This window comes from Numenius arquata, chromosome 9 (genome assembly GCF_964106895.1).
Source record: "Numenius arquata chromosome 9, bNumArq3.hap1.1, whole genome shotgun sequence".
In the NCBI taxonomy this organism is placed as follows: Eukaryota; Metazoa; Chordata; class Aves; order Charadriiformes; family Scolopacidae; genus Numenius; species Numenius arquata.
Window position 1 is genome coordinate 25,936,908 of NC_133584.1, and position 21,392 is coordinate 25,958,299.

At 38.0% G+C, this 21,392-nt stretch overlaps 1 protein-coding gene across 1 annotated transcript in view; it reads right to left on the minus strand.

Annotated features, from left to right (window-relative positions):
- The window catches only part of UGGT1 (UDP-glucose glycoprotein glucosyltransferase 1), a 43,510-nt gene that overhangs the window by 18,114 nt on the left and 4,004 nt on the right, over positions 1-21,392 (minus strand). Inside the window, exons 3-21 of the mRNA XM_074154186.1 lie at positions 20,411-20,493; positions 19,736-19,860; positions 18,787-18,899; positions 17,447-17,621; positions 16,410-16,506; positions 14,623-14,701; positions 14,313-14,413; positions 13,225-13,324; positions 12,071-12,131; positions 8,951-9,042; positions 8,133-8,283; positions 7,743-7,862; positions 6,523-6,608; positions 5,896-6,031; positions 4,849-4,980; positions 3,017-3,181; positions 2,661-2,781; positions 1,765-1,863; positions 384-407 (exon numbers count right to left, since the gene is read on the minus strand). Of these exons, the coding sequence (XP_074010287.1) occupies positions 384-407; positions 1,765-1,863; positions 2,661-2,781; positions 3,017-3,181; positions 4,849-4,980; positions 5,896-6,031; positions 6,523-6,608; positions 7,743-7,862; positions 8,133-8,283; positions 8,951-9,042; positions 12,071-12,131; positions 13,225-13,324; positions 14,313-14,413; positions 14,623-14,701; positions 16,410-16,506; positions 17,447-17,621; positions 18,787-18,899; positions 19,736-19,860; positions 20,411-20,493 (2,060 nt within the window). The remainder of the gene's footprint in view (positions 1-383; positions 408-1,764; positions 1,864-2,660; positions 2,782-3,016; positions 3,182-4,848; positions 4,981-5,895; positions 6,032-6,522; positions 6,609-7,742; positions 7,863-8,132; positions 8,284-8,950; positions 9,043-12,070; positions 12,132-13,224; positions 13,325-14,312; positions 14,414-14,622; positions 14,702-16,409; positions 16,507-17,446; positions 17,622-18,786; positions 18,900-19,735; positions 19,861-20,410; positions 20,494-21,392) is intronic.

Here is a 21,392-nt window from a genome sequence, read left to right on the forward strand (position 1 = left end):
TAAGCTATGAAATCTGGCAAGACGAGAATAATAGTATTCGTATTATATTAGGTTTCATTTACCTAATTCAGAAAACCCACATGGGATAGCATGCATCGCTGTTTCTAAGCTGGATTTTTTTTTTTTGCTCCCTTTTTAATGTAGAAATTTTAAAGGAACCTCTAAATCACTTACAGATTCCAGCTAGATTACACACACAACTGCTTCTTCGTACTGAAGCTGTTAGTTCACAAAATCACTTTTGTATAGAGAAAAAAGTGCTGCAGCAAACATGCATTTAAACAGCTTGCTTCATGTCCTGCCGGTTCTAAAGCCAATGTTATAAAGGAACCAGAAAATTCCCAGAACAACAACAACGTATGAAATGCTAAAGCGCTAGTTACCATAGATCTCCTTGGAAGACATTCCTGGTCAAAAAGCAGAAAGGAAAGGGGGAAAGGAGAGAGACATTAATAATTTGACAGTAATCTCAATGTGTACCAAGAAGCTGCAGCACCTTACTGGGCGTAACTGAATCACTAAAGTTCAAGTCCAACGAGCAACAAGATTGTGCTAATTTTATTAGAATAAGCTTTGACTTTTTCTTCCCCTCAAATAGATTGATGCTTTATTTTCATGCCACAGCACTAATACATATGACCAGGTATCACTTTGAAGATGGTTTTCAAAAATTGCTATGCCGTTACAACTTGGATGTTAACTGTTTCTGTTGTTACCTTCTTTATTTGAAAAGTAGCATGACAGTGCTGTTTCAGTAGTGTTGCTGAGCCAGCAATACATATAACTTTCCTATTTTTTTAGAAAATAAATGTGCTACAGCGTTACTGTAATCAGATACCAGTTATTAAGTATCTTAAGTGACAGAAGAGGCAGTGACCCAAAACTGTCAGGCCATGGGATTGCAAATTAATGCACGCTTTCAAATGAGCATGTGGAGGTGTAGGTTTAATTAATACTCTACAAAGGGAAAACAAGGACCTTGTTCGGATCTAAGTGACTGAACATGAACCAAGGGCAAATACGAGACAGAAGGAGCAGTGGGAACACTGAAGGCAGTGCATGCAGGTGACAGTGCCTGGGACAGTACTGGGGAAACTTGTGAGAGTCTAGTAGGCAGACAGGAACAAGAGGAATTGGGTCAAATGCCAGCAGCTTACTTATGATACCTAACTGAAACGGATACAGGAAAAGGCCTGATGGAGCCCTGCGTGATGTCTGTGCACAGGTTTCTGACATTGAGAACTACAGCTGAGTTTTAACACTAATGGGAGACTTTATGTATAACCGTAATAAAACAATACTACCATTGAAAAAGCAGTGCATGCACTGGAGCAATAAAAACAGCACAGACCACATTAGGTGTTGTCTTATACAATGGGCAATAACAATTTTCTTCTGAATCCATGTAACTTTTAGTAATTTTGAATTATGAGACAGAGAGCCCTTTTGTATTTTTCCAGTCAGTGTCACTGCAGGATCAGAGCTTACACTGCTGCATTCCTGGTGGCCATCTGCAATACAGCAAGAGCACGTTGGGTGGGACTTCATTATTCATTGAAGGCTGGGCTGGGTTTAAGGAGGGGAACATTCTTGTTCCATGTAGATGTCATGTTTTATTAAAAAAACAACTTTTATTTTTAAAACTTAGATTGCATCGTTACCCACAGGCCTGAGCAAGACTCGATGCGTGTGTTGAGTACTGTGTATGCACTTGGAAACGCACATAAGATTAGATTTGGGTTCGTAATCCACTGCAGATGTTACCTTTCTTTGTTAAGTAGGTCATGCTGTTTGCGACAGCAGCTGTCTTGTCCTTGGAATCCAGCGTGGTAAATCGAGCAAAGTCATCCACATAAAAGTTATCTGAGGAAGAGAAAAAGCATTTGATGGAAAAGCAACTATTCCATGTAAAACAAAAGAAAAATCACTGCCAGAACATTAAGAACAGATCTCATTTTGTTCCTCGGGATACTGCTTTTTATGTCTCATTTCTACTGTTAGTATCTAAGCCAAGGAGTACATTTTTGTTACATAAGTTTTCTCATAAGTTACATTTTTGTTTCATAAGCTACATCAATAGCTACAGTGTATATTTGATATGCAGAAGTCAGTTCAATTGTTCAAGTCTCACTTAGTTGAAGTTAATTTATGTAAATAACACACATTTAAAAAATCTACTGCGTTCCTATTTTTCAAGGAACTCAAGAAAGGTAGTTGTACAAGTGTTTTTGCAACACCGTCATTACACTGCAGAGTCACCGCACTGGGTGTTAATGCATCTAGCCCTGAGAAGTTCTGCTAATTCTTAAGTAATTCCAGAGTTGACTGTCAATCTCTGCTCAAAAGAATGTTAGAAATAAGAAACAAGCTGTTGCTTCATACGTTATATGATTGTTCTTGGCTTTTGCTAGCATTGCTAATTTCTCAGTTTCATGAGTCATATTGCCCCCTAAAGGTTTGTATAAAATCAAACCCAATTCCTGTTTTAAAAAGATCTGTAGACATTAAGATTGCTGTTGTACGTAACATCTCCCCCAGCACTAGGGCTACAGCGTCACTTGGGGTGCTGTTAATACTCTGCCACTAGAGCTTTCCATTAGGGCAACAAAAGCCTTTGACTCAGATACTTCAGGTTTAATGCAATGAAAAGCATCCCTTACTCATTCCTGTCAGATCCAGGTACTCCCTGTCAGACGTTAAGATTCTTGAGTTAATTCTTGGAACAACATTAGGCTGGTTCATGATATATTCAACCACATCTTGGTCATTAGATAATTCACCCTGAAGGAAGGAAGAAAGAAGCAATATTTGTTATTTTACATGTATATTTACCTTAGATAACTTTAAAAAACCCCTAACAACCAAAACCCAAAACACCACCAACAACAACAAAAAAAAACCAACCAAGAAATGATGCAAGTTAAGTTGGTTTGTGTATTACATATTCAGGGACTTTTGAGTCAGTTTTTCCAAATATTTTTTCCTCTCTAAAGTCACAGCTGAACTCAGCACCTACCAGGTACACAGCTCGCTGGAAGATGCTTGTGGTTTCCAGGATTTTGTGCATCGTCACGGTTTCCAGGTCATCAGGATCCAGCTGATCTTTTTGAAAAGGCATTCCATTGAACAGCACAACAGGGAGAGGACCTACACCCGTTTGCTCATAGTAACCTCTCGCTGCCTAAATCCAGGGAAAGAAGTAGCTTTAGCACATCAGCCCTTTACCACAAGGGTTCATAACATGAGGGTTTCCATGCAATATTCACACAAGTCTATTCTAAACACACCAAGATGTCCTTCCAGCTTTTATACGATACAGAAAATGTTAATTTTACGCAGTGCATAAGGTATTTTCTGTATCTTGCATACACAATGCTTCCTTGCCTTTCAGAGTTTCAAAGCAAAAAGAGTTACTTCATAATACAGAAGTGCAAAATAGTCCATTAAGTTCATACTGTAAATAAATTAATTCTAATGAGAACTTTCTGGTAATAGCAAAAAAATGCACAACACAAGATCTGACTTTACATATGGAAGCAAATGCAGTGCAAGCAGGCAGAGGGGGTTTTTATTATTTTTTAAGAACATCTCTTGAACTTGTGACATCAAGACAAATTTCCCCATTTCATGTAACCACTGCAAAATGCACCATCATTATTGATACTCTGTTATGGACAGAAGTTAATCAGGTTCTACTGTTAATTATTGAGGGCTTTCAAGACCTTTTAAGGACACAATTATCACAAAGCTTGGATGACATGAAAGAGTGCCCAGTGTTGTTTTAACTTGTGTCCTTTATATGGAGGATCAGCTCTTTCTAAAGGCTTCCTTCCTTATCCAAAGGCTTTGCACTGTCTCAGGTACACCAGTCGGGGCAAGGCCTTCAGAATGGCCTCTCAAGCCTTCTGGAGGAGAGCACTTTCCATATGTTAGGACTTTAGGGGTGTGGAGAGTGCTTTTGTTTTGTTTGGGTTTGATTTGGCATCTGGTATGTAAACTGCAAAGGCCTCTCCGGTCATACAGAAGTGCCTGTCTGTCTTTCATGACTTTGGATTTCTACAAAATGCTTTTCCCTTCATTTTCCTACATCAGAAGATGGAAAGCACGAGCCTATTTTCATAGCCCTAACTGCATTCCTTGCATTTGCAGATGTAGGCAGTGTCATCTGTGTTCAGATGTATCGTCTATTGTAGACAGTATTTTCATTCTTTCTTTTAGAATATTCAATAAAAATGTGAATATCTCCCTATAGAACCTCAAATAAAATCTGCTTCATCTCACATATAAGAGATCCAATAGTGATTTGCTCTCCCAGTTTTCTCCATTGAGAAAAGTATCAACCGTAAAAATAACTTTAAGAAATTATTTGGGGAAGATTGTTGAATGCCTTGCTGTAGGAAAGACATTTTGAATTCATCATCATTACTTTATCTCACACGGTATTCAAATACCGATAAAGAAAACCCACAGCAATCCCTCACAGACATTAAGCCACTTGGTTTCTTATGAACCGTTCCATCACCTTGATTTTTTGCAAGTAATTTTAAACTCTACTAAAGTCTGCACACCAGAATGAAAGCATGACTTATGAGGCAGAAGAGAGTTACCTTGGCTCTGGTACTATAGGTACGGGGGTTTTTTAAATACATATTACAATATATTATATATAATGTGTATTATATAAAGCTTTGTGCTGAACGAATACTAACTAAAGTATTACTAAGAGTCACCCAATGTGGTAACAAAATAGCTACCTGGTAGTAAGAGAATTGGATCAAGAAATTGTATGTAACTATTTTCAAAACAGTGGTGAAACAAAAAAGTGAAAACTATTTCATGAATTCTTACCTTTCTGTTTTGATCATAGGCAGAATCAATTCCCAGAATGCTGTTGACTTCCACATAAGGATATTGTTTCTCAAGAACACTAACCACATGCTCCACTTTCAGCTGATCTCCTGTTTTCACTTTGTTATATATCTGAAGAGAGGATACAAATGAAAGTTGACAGCTGCAACTGTAAAGCTTCTGTCCTTACCAAAGGTAAGCTGACCTGTGACCTGTATCCCAGTAATTATAATAAGGCATTAACAGCCATATTGCAAAACATATTTTCATATTTATTAGCTGCACTAACAGCTCCTAAACACTTGTAGCTCTTATAATTATATTGCTTTACCTCATAGTTATTCCAGTCAGATCGGAAGGAAGTAAATATTTCTTTGCATCTTTAATTAGAAGAGGTATTTGAGAAGGAAAAGTACTGCTTAGGGGGAAAAAGGCTCAAGTGAAACATACCCAAAGAGCTACCCTTCAGAACTCAGGACACGCTTACAACAGTACAACAGACATCACATGTAAAGTAGATAACTGTTTCCCTCTTGAAGGAACAAGATTTTAATTCAACTTACAAATACATGGCAAAAAAAAAAAGAGAATAAAAGTCATTGTCTTCAAGTCACTAGCAGTTTAATGTTGCATACACCCCAGCTTGTCGATTTGTACAGCAATGTCAAACCACAAGTGAAAACGCATTTACTAGCACCTGCGTTATCCTTTGATGTGGCAAAGTACGCAGCAGGAACTGTTCAAAACAAACTGTTATATCGAAGGGATACAGCAGTTTAGAACTCACTGGCAGAAAGAGCTAAGAGGCATTATCAGAAAAATAAGCAAGGCTGTTGTGTGTCACATTTAAATCTAGTCTCACTTGTTAAAGTTAGGCCAGAAGCACTTTCTAAAGAAACATGGAGTGTGTGATACTAGTGTTTGGAGATATTCTGATACCGAGTCAAAGAAAAACTTCTTCCATTATCTACTTATTAGCACAGTAACATTATCTTACATACATGGAAAATATTAAAACATTAATTTCCCTTATAAATGAATACTTACAGACATGACAGTCTGGAAAGCATAGTTATTGTCCATTTCTTGTGCCACATAATTGTATGCCCTAAGGAGGGCAACACCAGCATCCTGAAGTCCATCAACATCCTCTGAGTCATTAACCACAAAGACTAGCCCTATCCTGCAATCAAATAAATCCCCAGATCATTAATATATTATACTAATAAATAATCAGCTCTTCATACAACTATGATCATCATCTCAGACAAAGGCTTTTTCTGGAATAGACTGATAAGATTTTGAGCAGAGCAGCCAGGAATTAAACTTAGCACATATAATCTCCAATGGTGAGTCCATCAGAATCTTGCTTTTCATCTCTTTTTCATCCAAAGTACTTGCTTTTAAGTTCCTTTTGGACTGTTAAATAAACTGTTATACTAGTGCCAAAAGTTACGAAAAAACTTAGTTACTATTAGTAAATTAGTTACTAAAAAAAAAGTTACTGTTAAAATTTCAAATAAGAAACAGTTTTAGTAAATGCCCTTCCCAGCCACCAATACAAGGTATGCAACATTTCTACAGTGTTCTAGCAATGAGAATTTTACAATTGAAGAGGTCACAAAAATAAAAATTATATAAAAAAAAAAAATCCCATTAAAACATAGCAATTACCTCAGTGGGATGTGGTTACTGAAGAACATCTCTGCCACATTCAGTAATTCCGCTGTGGTCTCGTGTGTAGGATCCACTATCAGCACCTGCGTACAAATTGCAAGTGAAAAGTTTGTGCTCCCTTAAGAAGTCAAGGTCCAGGATTTTGATTAGAGCACGCTTCATTCACCTCTCTGTGCAGAATTATCATCAGTCCTATTTTATACACTGCCAGGGAGATAAGTCCCACTGAGTAACAGTTTCTTCTAAAGTCTTTAAGTCCATTATCAAAAATACCCAGTCTAAACTACTCCTTTAACCAGAAGAGTCCAGACTTGTTACATACTTTGTATCTTTACCTCAGTATACCCTAGCATCTAGGATCTGCCTCTGCGGGCACACAAATCCACCCCAGATGTGCACAGGAGATAAAGGCATTTGTCAGAATTGAGGAACACAGCGTTGCTCCGCTCAGCCCCCTGGAGAGCCGATGCCGCTGAGACACTCTCAAAGCAAGCCCAAACCTGGACACAACTGGGCTATTCCGAATTAATTTAGGGCCCTGTATTCATGCCAGGTGCTGTCTTTTCATTTAATAATTTCCATGTTAAAAGTACTTAACTTCAGAGAAAAAGATAACACATTAATGGTCCCACAGCTGGAGGTGGTTCAGGTCCTGATTTGTCACTAATGAGAGGAGCCCTTTTTCCTATCAGGCCACCCAGTCTCATGACAAGAATTACAGGACAGAATTTACAAACTCCTCATTAGATCTAACTTTAAGTAGTTTATGTAGAGACTAAAAGGACACCCAGGATTAAGCTGAGGGCTGTTGATCATCTTTTGAAGTCTTGGTACAAGAATGCTTTCTAACTGAAACGACTCAAGTTGGTCTTAACCCTGTTAAGAAATTTGAGGGATTTCATTAACCAGCTTCCATTCTTATCACAAAGCTGAAATACACCAAATTCTCACTTGTCAGGTGATAGTGTTTTCCATTGATAAAGCAATTTTTAGCATCTAATAAATGCCAGAGAATCATGCTCAGTAATCTCTGAATTCCAGCCATAGAATACATGGTAGAGGTACGGGCAGAACAAAACCTTTTAGAAAAGCATCCTGTCTCGAGATACTTAAGTGACTGGGAATCCAGCGTATGTATAGGGAAGTTACAAAAGCTGATGTCCCTGCTGTTGAAAAAACAAAATGCACATTTCATATCCAGTCAGATTACTACTTACAAAATTATGGAAGTTTTTTCTAATTTGCCTGATCACGCCTGGAAACGTGGGACGCAACAGTTCTTGCACATTGGAAGGCCAGGAATTATACCGACTGTCAACTTCGAGATTGTTGATCCACTAAGAAAAAAATAAAGGCATTTTAGTGATTGACAGTCCTCCTGCTTGAGTCTGAGACTGTAGAATATTTTAAAATCAGACACTATATTGACAACTGTACGAATAAAAAGTTAAGCTTTTTAAAAAGAGCTAATTATAACCTTAGTTCCCTTTTTTTCTTCACTGCAGTTTCAAAGCTGATTTTGAGATAAGAACAAAAGTTCCCCTGACAGCTTAAGAATGCACCGCTCAGTGGCAAATAAAGTATTTCTTATATAAAACCCTACTCACTGAAATAGCTGAGCTTCTGATGTCCACAGCATAGTCGGAATCTGATGGTTGGATGTTCAACTTCAGAACATTGTGCAAGGAAAGACCCTCAATTCCTAAGCTGTGCAGGCCTTCCATAACACGGGCTTCATTGCGTAGCACATCAATCAAGCTGGAAGGGAAAACAAAATTGTTGTTTAATTTTAGAGACACAGCAAATAACTTGCTCTTACCCTAAGGCTTAATAGATGAAAGGTATAAACAATTCTGCCATGTCAGTGTATTACTTCTTATTTATCACCTATTTCTAACTGTCATAAGAAACTTGTGATAACTTAAACATATTCAATTACATTGTATTTCTAGGAAAAACTAAATTAAATCAAGATAACTAAAGGGTGACATACTTGTCATTTCAATTCCACATTATTGAAACAAATCTTGACAAAGATATAGGGTGGTTTTAGATGAAAACTGTACAGTGGTTTATCCTTTGAGAATCAGTCCACTGTTTCAGAGTAAAACCTGTATGTTGACAGTCTCGGAGACCACAACCTTGCTAGTCACAGCACAGACCAAAAGAATGGTACAAAGGTGACTTCCCATGCTGATCTTCAAGGGTATTCCAGATTTCATACCAGCTTTTTTGTTAGAAATGCACTTGCGTAAGAGAAGGAACCATGATTTGCTTTTCTCAGCACTTAACAATTAAATGGAGTCTAGATATGGACTTTGTGAAGAAGGTTCAAAACTGTCTAAATGACTTTATAATCCACGCACAGACAGGATGCGGGCTCCTAAACAGTATACAATTACTCTGAAAGATTAAAAGTTCCTACCTAAATATGTCCTGAGTGTCTAAATCAATAAGCAATCCGTTGATGAAGAGGGCAGAATCTCCTGGTTGCAATCCTAATGTTCCTTTGAAATACTGAAAGAAAGTAGAAGGCCGTTAGAAGAATGCTCTACACAGAAAAAAATTACGAGAGAGTTTACTATGTCAAATTAGAGATTTTTATCTCCCTTATTGCATTACGTTACTTCTCAGTCCTTGCTGACTTTGTGTGCACATCCATACCAGAGTTAAAAACAACTGAAGCTGTTTAGTACATAGATACATAATGGGACTGTTTGTTGCTACGTGATTCGTAGCTACGTAGTGCATTGGAAAATCCATGGGTAGACTTTTTAAATATACTCAAATTAAATAATTAAAACTACTTGAGAGAAGCAATTTAATTTTTTTTTTAGCTGACAACCCACAAAGTAGATAGACAAATAGCATCCAGTTACCTGTCTCAGCTCTTTCACACACAGTTTTGGGCAGAACTAGCTACTGCATTTAAGGTATCAGTTAAGTCCTGACCCAGGGGATAGATACATCATCAATGAAAAGGGGATGAGCTGCCATTCTCATTGGATCTCCCCAAAATCAGGCAGCACACAATTGGAAAAAGTCTTAACGATATTTTGGAGTTTCTTCCAAGTTCCTGTAAGCAGTACCCCATCTGAATGGATACCTGCTGCTGCAGTGAGGCACCAGCACAGAGAACAATGTTGAATCAGGAGAGGTGAATAAAACACAGTTGTCCTGAAGCAAATTTCCCAACTCTAGCATGAAAAATTCCGTTTAAAAACTGAAAAATTACATTGCTTTCTTCCAATACCTCTTGCCTTGCAGTACCAGTTACAAAATTCTGTTAAGAGGTATGATGAACACTGAAGGAGAAACATAGTATTTGGACATTTTTAAACACTAATAATATGAAGAATGTGAGCAAAGCAAACAGAGGAATAGCACAAGTACCATGGGAAGTATCAAGAACAGGGAAGCAGCACCTAATCAGGAGGAATGTATATATTTTATTAAATAAAAAAAGCTCCCAGAGAAGAGCTCAGCACATGCAGTGTTAAATTGTATTTTTTTGTGAATAACTGCATAGTAAACTATAACTAACAGCAGTGAATTTTACTATCAAATAGTATCCACACAAACTGAGTCATGCAAAGAATAGCTTCAAAGGGCAGGGTTAGATCTAGCCAGATGTGGATCTAGTAGCCTAGACATACTTTGAATAAAAAGAAAATCCAGAAAACCGTGGGTTTACCTGTGGACCAGTCTGATCTAACCCATAACAGAAAAGCCACCAGGTAGCTTTAGCTTGCACTTACATTCTATACTTTGTCCCTTCCAGAACCACACCAGACGCCAGTGTCAAACCGCATCCCTTCTTTTCTGATTTTATGGCTATTGAACAACAAGGGATTTCTCTTTCAGAACAGGAATCTCGGGGGACTTGTAAGTAGACGTCAGGTAACTTTGCATTTACTACTAGACTAGCCAAGTATCATTGATTAGACTTTAAACAAAGATATATGTGTGTACTTAACATACTTTGTATTTTTCCTATTCATACCAAGAGAGACTTAAATGTGTGAATAGATCAGGATAGATCATATAACAAAAGCTGTTGTTTGGCTTTGTTTTTATTACCATCTTACACTTCTATTTTGCACTCTACCCAGACTGCACTATGGGGTGTATTTTAATTGTACAAAAGCCTGTACAAAATTCCCAAGTGGCTCTTGTCTTTTTCAGTGCTTTGGTAATGCCAAGTACCCATCAGAGCTGTTGAAACATTTTCCTGCAAACACCAGAGCCTACTCGGAGACCTCTAGAGGTCCCTCACAAGCTGGGGTGGGGGGTTATGGTTCTGTTTCAAAGCACATGTACTTGGATAGCTGTTAACTTTTATTCCTTCACTAGTTTCACCTCAAAACACCAACACTGGAACCAATACTTCCTCCACACAATATGAATCATTCTATGCCATGGCAGAAGGTTTTGAGTTTATTCTGACTTCCTGATGAATTTAGGTATTTAAGCACCATCTCAAATTGGTTAACGAAAACTAAATTTCTTCTGCATCCTTAAAACTGTAAGAAGATGCTTAATACGTTTGCTTTTCATCAACTGCTTTCTAACAAGCTATGTTCCATTGAGGTCAGACATATTTAAAATAATCTAAAAGTATAACTACATTTTGACTCTTAACAGCTTCCACTAAAAAGCGCTCACACTTTCAGTATCTAGTTGCTTTTGAGAAGTTCAGAATATAATCAAAACCTGAAATCAGTAACTTGAAGTCAGCCTCTTTTTAACTATTACCCAGCCAGCTAGCGCTGAGACATTCAGACGTCACACATCTGTGACACCCCTCAAATAAGAACTAGGTCAGAGACTGAAAGGCGGCCACGCAGCAGGCACAGTCCTACACGAAACATACTAACGCTGGGAAGCCATTCCTACAACCCCGTAACTCAGAAAATATGTAAAAACTGATGTGACATAGACATCGAAATTTCTACTCCTCTATTTTTGACACAGTCCTGTCCTGTAGATCAGATTAAGACAGTCTGCAGATTAGGAACACCAATGCTGTATGGTTTCTGTAAATAAACATTTTCTGCCAGGGTTAACAATGTAGTACTTCTGTTGTATTTAAAATTAATTTTATAAAGACAAATGCAGTTAACAGATTCTGAGTTTGGATATCGAGCAGGAGTAACAAGTGCTTGCCAAGTGACTATCAGAACACTTGGCTGCTGCAAACCACCACTGTAAGGGCAGCTCTGTGAGCAAAACCCCGCATCATCGTTCCCAAACACAGTGACCTCACTCAAAGAATTTCTCACCACTATTTTCAGATTTGAGCAAACAAGCTAAATTATGTTCCATATATAATAAGTATATATATATAAAATATACAATCCATGTTTGAAAATCCACCACTTCTTTACTTCCTTAGATGCATACTATGACAAAGTTGTGTGTGAAAATACTGGGTCATTATTTTGAGCAAAATGTAAGCTTTTTAATAGAATAATTATTTTCAAAGCTTGAATTTATATTTAAAGCAGAAGTGCAAAAGCGCTACATTACTTTCTAGAAGCATTACCTTTTGGTTCTCTTCAATTTCTGCTCTGAGTTCCGAAGAAACAACTGTTTTTGTTATGGCTCTACAGAAATAAAAACATCACATTGTGAATCATCTCTCTTATCTAACAGATAGATTAGATACCTACTTATCCTACTGTTTTACCTTATGTAGAAATAGATTTAGTCTCCTAGTATAAAGTGCTGCAATCACTTTGTGGTACCATTAAACAATAGAAAGAGCTGTTTTTTCTTATACTGTATAATTCAACAGAACATAAAAACGTTAACCGCACACCAAGCCTCCATGTCTAATTTCACATTGACCATAATAAAAGTGGGCAGCTGCCAGAAAGGTAGAGGTGGAGGCTGGCAACAGAGAATAGGGGGGGGTTCACTCCTCATTGTGGGTTCTCGTTCCTTTCCTTGCATTGGATCTAGTGATTGCACCATCACAGAATGGGTGAGTACAGCTCACAGACCTGACTAAAAACACAGTAAGAGCGCAATGCTTGACTTAAGAAACTAGAAATAGCACAATCTTAATATCAGTTAGTGGGAAATAAGACCAGAATTTAGGTTTTTTTTCACTCTCAGGTGTATCTCCACCTACTCAAAAAGGAGGAGCTCCTGTAATACTATCTTCACTACCCAGATTGTGGGATTTATCAAAAGAAATATATCTCTAGACTGACTGAATTTCTTGAAGTTGATTTGAATATGCTCAAGACAGTCATTGACAAAGTGCAAAAAACGGTGGAGTTGCACATCAGTCTCTGACATGTGATTGACTGGGCTGTTTGCCAAAGCGGATCCCAGAAGAAGAGTGGGATCCAGGGAACGGATAAAGCTTAAAGCCACTGAACAGAAAACCTATCCAATAAATTCTTGAGGACTTGATGCAAAAGGTTCAGAAGCATTTCACAACAAAATAGCATGAATAATTCTGCCAAATTTTCCACCAGTCCGCACCAGCTGCCATCCAAGAGAAACACTGTAAGATCCTCTTTGTAACCATAGGCTGAAGAACTACTCTGCATAAACAATCCCCAGTGTTTGCTTCCAGCTAAATGGAAACTCAGACATTAACCCAACCAGTTCTTCCCATCTCATGTTCTGCTCAGAAAAAAAAAAAAAAAAAAAAAATAGGAAAACTTCCTAGAACTCAAAAGTTACCTGGCCTTTGTAGGAAAGTTCTGACTGAGATCTTTCATGACCATCAAAGCATCCACAGGGGGAGCAGTCAAAATGCGAGCAGCAGTTTGGAAACTTAAATCTATAAGGGAAAAAATAGAAGTCAGGAACTCTAAACTGAAAACAAGCCAACGCGGAGTCGTCTTAACTTTAGCTTAACCAGTATAGCCTATCTACAGGTTGCTTCAGTGAGGTCAGAGAGTCCGGACCATCACTTTGTTTTTGGCAGAGGTGGGAGGACGTGCCCTTCACTGAATTTTTAGAGTTGGAAGGGACCATAAAGATCATCTAGTCCAACTCCCCTGCCGAAGCAGGATTGCCCAGAGCATGTCAGAGCATGTTACTCAGGACTGCATCCAGGTGGGTCTTGAAAATCTCCAGAGACGGGGACTCCACGACCTCCCTGGGCAGCCTGTTCCAGTGCTCTGTCACCCTCACCGTAAAGAAGTTTCTTCTCATATTTGAGTGGAACCTCCTATGTTCTTCAGAAGGGGTCTGGGTGCTTGTTTCAGGAGCTAGCTATAGAAACAGCCATCTGTTGGATACAGGTAGATTCTCTGTGGCTACAACGTATGTTCAGCATTTGGAATTAGTCTTTTTTTTTTTTTTTTCTTCAGAGGATGAAAAGCCTTTCCACAGACCTCTAACAAATGACTTCCAGGGAAACAGGTCAGAGTTGGATGCGTACACTTTTGAAACAGTTTTCTTTTGGTCTTGAGAAATAAAAGCTTTCCACACCAGGAATGTGACCATGGAAAGAAACTTGACATTTCCTTTTCTTTTCTGCATTTAGCAGATCATACAAGTAGTCAGTTTAAGAGTAAGTGGCTTACTATACTTCACAATACAGAAAGCAAACCTCGCTTCAGAAGTGCCGTGAAACAATCTTTGTAAAAGCTATTTCAACAGGACACTGCCAAGGAGCTTTAGAAAATCCAGTAGTTTCCAGTGCAGGAATTTACAGTCAAACTGTCAAGTCTACACAGCCACTTGCAACCTCATTTGTGTAAAGCACGGGAAGACACATTAAGTTTTTGTAGTACAATACTGAAAGTCTTCATACAGATTACCTTGCAGCTGCCATACTTTCAAAGGTGCCATTTCATTGGTACTTTCCACGAGGTGTTTTCTAAGCTCTTTCAGCTCTTCTGTCAAGTCGGGATACAACTGCCTAAAAAGGTATGAGGGTAAAACAACTTCTGTGGTTTCCTATGAGCGAGTCTGCTGCTAATTCAAAGAAACTAAGCATATGAAAAAGTATGCTGCTAACACATCAGGATAACTCAGCCATGTAAAAAATAATAACAAAGCAAAATATGAGCATCTTGGCATCAAGTTTTTTGATATGACAAAGACCAAAAACTTGTGACTGAGTTTTACCTTAGTTTTCCAAACAGAAATCCCTGCACTTCATCAATAGGGTCATTTTCATCTATTACTGTTGCATTCACATCTGTGCCTGTAAACACACAGAGAACAACACTATTACCAAACTATTCAGAAACAGTTCTCAACACCCATTTTCACTAATTTAACAAAACTGCACTGCAGTAACCAAAGAGAAGGAAGGGCAAGTTTCAGGCTTACTTTTAAACCTGTATCCAAGAGACATTACTTTTACAAATGAACACAGTAACAGCTGAAATAAAGCCAGGTTGAATTACTGAGAAGGAAAAGCGTAAGATGAGTGGAAATCTCAGAGACCTAGGCATTGCAGAGGAATTCACCAGGACCTAGGAGCCTTCTAGACATGCCAGCTTTATAGAGTAAGTGCTAAACTTCAATTGTGAACACAACTGTGATTTTAGCCCCAAAATAAGTGATAAAAAAATAGCATCCGAGTAAAGTCCAATTCTGGGCTTAAACATCAAAAAGAAATCTGTGCAAAAGCCTCACACAATCTCCTGACTAGCTGGACGCAAGCCAGCTCCAATCAAGATGGTTTATGCTCAAGTCTAACTAAAGGTCCTGACCTTTTAGATGAGCATGTGCTTCTGGACAAGCCCAAGCAGCACAGGCACGAATAAGACACTGCACAGCCAGAACATTCACAGAACGCACAGGAGCTGGAGGAAAACCATAGACCTCTAATGCACAGCTTACCATCTCCGAGCTGTTTGCAGCTCATAGCAACGGCAGTGCAGTTTGTCCATTTTGTAAAACATTTTAGATCAATATTGATATAAAACTTCACAAGTTTACAAATAACAAATCTTCCCCAGAATTACGTTTGGTTTTTTTCCACCTGAAGAGACAAAGGCCCCCAATGTCCTGTTCTACAAACACTATCAGGGCTTTTGCTTGACTTTTTGATGACTGATTTAAATGGAAATTCTCACACAGTAATAAAAAAAAAAAAATTGGATCACCTCCTCTACTATTTTAGTTTATCTTAAAATTATATACTTTTACAAATACAGACCAAAGGTTTTATGTGTCTATATTCTAGATGGTGGCAAAATATTCTGAGTCAAACTTTAGATCTGTATCTAAAAACTGGTGAAACTTGCAAAATACTGAAGAACCCAATTCAAAATCTGAGTTCTGTTCTCCACAACTGTTATCTCAAACTAAAAAAACACCCAACAAAAATACGACAATTTTTTTCTTTTATTTAAGTCCAAGATAAAGTCAGGAAATTCTGGGGTTTTATATGTGTGTGCACGTGTAAGAAGTATACACACACACAATTACCCTAACAAAAATAGCTTGGGCAGGTGCACAAGAGTTTGCAGAACACAGGTCAGTGCTCTAAAGAAAGCAGTAAAACATATCATGCAGAGTTCTAAGTTCTGTTTTCCCAAAGAACAAGAACAGGAAACACATTCTGCTCCGGGGATGGATAAGCTAAGGCAGATCAAGGTAGAGGTGCTTTACATCTGCAGAGAATCTGGTTATCTGGTAAAAAAATCAGTTGCATTATTAGTGCCATTACTAAGATCTAGTCCAGAGTCATGACTCCAATGTGCTGAGCGTGGCACAAATACAGAAGACAAGAGCCGCAGCAAAGACAGGTTTCATAAAGAACGTAATCCCAAAAGAGAGAGGAAGAGAAGTGATTTCAGAGCTGAAGAAAGAAGAATAGCTGCAAATTCAGACAAACATTTGTATCAAAAGAAATACAAAATTATCTTTACAAAATTAAAATAGTTAAAATATTAATTCACCTTTCACCTGCGTATCATCCTTGGCCTTATATTCTGTACTTTTAATCGCTAGTTCCACACCATAGCCAGAGAGGTAGACTTTTTCTTTACTTGGATTCTGTAAGGAAAAGCAACCATACAGTATTGCCAGTCTTTGTTTTGATGTACAGACTAAAAGCTGGTATTTCCCAAAGCTAAGAAATCTCAAGCTAGTACACATTTCAGACACAACTGGTAATGCGTAAGTGAGAAATAAATACAATGAGGGATTCTGCAGTAATGTACTGTAATAATTATACTTCCTATTATATTTCAACAAAACTCTTTGAAGTTCAGAGAACAAAGATATCTCTATGAACCAAAAAAACCAAACAACACTGAAAACCACCACAGCAAAAGGAACACAAAACAATGTTTTCAGGACTCGACGTGTAAGCCAAGTAGGGCAGGACAGACTCATGTCATCAAATCAGATAGAGGAGGGAAAGGAACTTCAACTGTGAAGTCAACTCAAAGTTCTCAGAGCTTTTGAAATGTAGAGTTAAACACTAATCCAGTGGTTATGGGCAATTTAGGGGAGGGAGATGGAAACCAGGATAAATTGCGCTAGGGCTTGTAAGTGGTTCTGTAATAAAATTGCTACAGAAACAATACCTTTCATCTGAAAATGGTACTGTAAGGCTAATCCCTGCTTTTCATATCAAGTAACTAAGTGGCCTGACTGGGAAAGGTCCGACTATTTCCTATAATCTAATATAGGTAAAGCAACTTTTTTTTTTTTAAAGATTAAACTCTGTGATTTTTCTGCAGTTTAACTCTGCATTTGTAAAATCAAATTATCCTCTTATTTAAACAGTCATAAGATTTTCCATATTCTGTATGCCTCAGCTCGGCATGCAATAAAAAATAAACTCTGAGTATTCCAAACAAATATCAGGCAGCAACACATTATGCAAATGTCAATTTAAAGGGAACAAACTTCAGCCATTTTTTCGAAAGCCAGGCCAGTTACTCTTTCCGTGTCAAATACCTTTGTTACAATGCAGAAATATACTTACAGCAATATAGTGTCTGAGCACGTAAGTGATTTCTCCTGCCTCTGCCTTTGAAACAAGCCTCTCATGGTTTCTGTAGAAATCCTCTGAGCCAATCTCAGCGTAAAGTATGACAACAGGACTTTCGGGGTTTGACACTGGGTACTTGTGGTCCCCTTTGAACAAAAATGGCTTTGGCCTAAGAGTAAACATTGAAGGTTATGACACTGCGATTCATAACGCTTCCTCATTCAATGCAAGATGTAAAATTTCTTTTTCTCATATTAGCTGTTCCTGTCTTCACTGAATACATATGTCAAGCTGTTCCCATATTTTATCAAGGTTGGCAGCACTCAATGCATGTTGATAAAGCTTTGTTAAAAATACACATATGAAAATCAAACAAGTAACTAAGTGCTATTTTGAATCTAATATGATCCTTATTTTAAAAATTAACCACTTCCTTTAAATTTTCAATTAACTATTTTTTTCCCCAATGGCAATTTGTAAATTCCGGATAAAAAAAAAATTAAAAGGCTAACAGAGGAAATGGTTCAGGAACTTGAATTCAAGAGAACCTGATCCTTGGCTTAATGCACAAACAAGAAAGTCAGTGAAAAGACTATTTTCAACTTGTGTTTTTAAATTTTGTCTAAAATACAATGAAATACTTAAAATATCCCAGTGAGTCAGAAGAATAGCATATGAGCTATAGATGCCTTATGTCTGCACATTGACAAAAAACACCTTTATGCCTACAAAAAACTACCAAGATGACTTTGAAGACAAACTGAAAATTAAGTTTGGGGTTGCGTTCCTAAAGAGGTATATTTTATAATTTCTTTTTGTTACTAGAAGTTACAATCACGTTCTGTTCTTATAAAGAAATCTGAAGTTGAAATATATTGGGTGGTGATAGTTTTCTTTGTTAATGCTGAGGGAAAATTATATAGGGAAAAAATTCTGTGCATGCTTCAAGCCATGCATGAAACCATCTCTGTTATATTACCTATCATTTTAGTATGCAGCCCAGCTCTTTCTATTCTCCCCACGTACTAAACGCTTTACATATTCCTGAAAATTCCTACTGTCCGTCAACGGATTGTTTCCAACTTTTCCCCTTGCACTTTGAAAGCATTCCTCTCCCCTAGCAGAATATCAAAGAGGAAGGGAGAAGAAAGCAGTCGTTCCAATCTGGATTAATAAGAAATAAGAGATTGCCACTTCTGCGCATTCAATGGCCAGTATAAATTAACACTGAAGAATGTAGGAACTACTAGTATAGTGCAATCTCTTTATAGCAATAAGTCTTAACTGGGTTAAATTTTAAGAGCTAATCCAATAATTGGAAATTAAGCAAATACCTTTCTGAAGCTGCCTGTAAAAGGTTTCCAAGAGAGTCAAATTCACATGTCTTCTCCCCATGCACAGCAAAAAACAAGGTACAGCCCTTTGGTGGAGGTTCATCGGCTGCTATCTGTATTAAAATATTTGTAAGAAAGCAGGTTCAATGTTTGCCCTTGGAACAAGTGCAAATGATAACAGCATAGCTCTGTAGCAATGGGTCTTCTTCAATTTCCTAAATTCCCAATTAGTACTACTTCCCTGTTATTACGTAATTTAAACGCACAGTAAAAATCACAAAATCGAGAGTTAACTTATTTTAAATATTTTACCAGTCTGTTATTATTAATGGTAATATTAGTTGCAGGTACAAAAAGCGAGGCTTGCGATTGTAGGGTTTTTGGTTGAGGTTTTTTGCATTACACCTCAGAAGCCTCTATATTTGTTAAACATCAAATGATAAAACAATTCCAGATGAACAAGGAAGGTATCTTCTAGTATAACTTAAATAAAGCATATTATGAGACAATTTGCAATGAACTATACGATACCTGGAGTTTGAAAAAGAACAATCAACTTCCACTTACAGGTTTTAATCATTAGAGCTATATATTCATGGATTACTCTCTTCAAGTAAGTACAACTGAATAATGGAAACAGCCCCAGCATCACAAGTACCAACGGAACCATAGGGATTTTCCTCATAAAAAATCTTCACACATTTATTAGTGCAGCGGGCAACGATACACAGACATATTGAAATCCCAATTCTTTAGTCTGCTTTAGACAGATGGACTCAAATTTGGCACTCGGTGAAATTAGTATATCCATACACTCTTCAGCTCAGCTGTGTGGAGCACTTAATCAGTTCGGGATTTATTATACTCTCAAATGTCTCCTCACACAGTTCACTCCTTCCTGGGCCTTAGGTAATGCCCTACAAATCATCTGAGGATTTCCTGTACTAACCTGTTGGAAAGCTTGAACTGTTGCAGAATAAGACCGTAAAGACAAGGAAAATTTCAACAAATTCTGCTGCAAAGGTGACAGACTCTGGCAGGCCACTTTCAGCATTTCATGGTAGTAATTGCTACCTGCAAAGTCAAAGTACAAGCAGTTATCTTTCTATACCATATTCTCATTGAAGAAGGGCTTTTCATCTTAATTGCAGTTAATACTAACAGAAGCCCATGGCATTAATTGTAAATATGCACTTGACCCTTCCTCCTCCATGTTCATTACAGCCAGTTCTACAGATGGACAAGAGAGAACTTCAATAGAGATCCATGAGAGTACATTTATATACATTCCTGAGGAAGCAAACATGGGCTTCAGGAGGAGGGCAACAGTTAAAAGCTCCCATTTAATTTCAGTTGAGAAATAGAAACACAGAGAAAAAGCATTTATAATATTTTATACTTCATGTTGAAACAGAAACTGGCAAGTAAATCATGTTTCAGACTCATGCACCACAGCTTTTGTCAGACAGACATCCAGAAGCTTTCAGCACTTCGCAGTAAAAGCATTACTGAAACCAGTCCTCATTTGACTTGTACAATACTAACACAATGGAGGACAAAACCTTTTATTTTTCAACCATGTCAACTATCAGTCATCATCAAGAAAAAGATTATGAAAACTTACCATCCTGTTCAGATGTCTTAATGTTTTGACTGGCTTCAACAAAATTCCAGAATTTTTCTTGACCTTCTTCTGATAAAAATTCACTGAGCAAGAAGAGAAGAGCTAGCTTAGAGCTATGAACTTTCCTCTCAAGTTACAGTTCTAATACTTTGTAAAGCTTTACAGAAAGTCACCTCCTACCATATGTTTACCTATATCAGAAACTAGATGTTACTAGAAAAAGCAGACCAGGAAAGCTAACAAACCAGCCAATCCAAACAAATAATAGTTGCAGGACAAACACAGTACAAGAAAGCAGCTTGTAAAGCACCTATTAATCTGTCAGAGACCACTGACAGCAGGGTTTTAACGAGCAAAAGAAGTCACAGCTTCGAATCATGAGGTTGTAATTCACCATATAGTAAGCATATGATTAGGCAGGTATACAATATTAGACAATAAAATAATTCTTTGAACATTGCAGATGTTTTATCATGTCTAAACAGATATTTTATCATGTCTAAACTTGGTAACATGCTTCACACGCTAAAGGATGCTACGACCCGAGATTTGGAGCCTGCTAGCTGTCACCATAGCTCATGTGTTCATTTCAACCCGTTCTGACCTCAGGTGACAAGTACTTGACCTGGACACACCCAAGAAGCGGGCCCAGGTGAACCTCATGAAGTTCAACAGGGCCAAGTGCAGGGTCCTGCATCTGGGTCGCGGCAACCCCTGGTGTTAATACAGGCTGGGGGATGAAGGGATTGGGAGCCGCCCTGCCAGGAAGGACTTGGGGGTACTGGTGGATGAAAAAGCTGGATATGAGTAACGTGCGCCGGCAGCCCAGAAAGCCAACCCTATCCTGGGCTACATCAAAAGCAGCATGGCTAGCAGGGGCGAGGGAGGTGATTCTGCCCCTCTTCCCTGCTCTGGTGAGACCCCACCTGGAGTACTGTGTCCAGCTCTGGAGCTCTCAGTGCCAGAAGAACATGGACCTGTT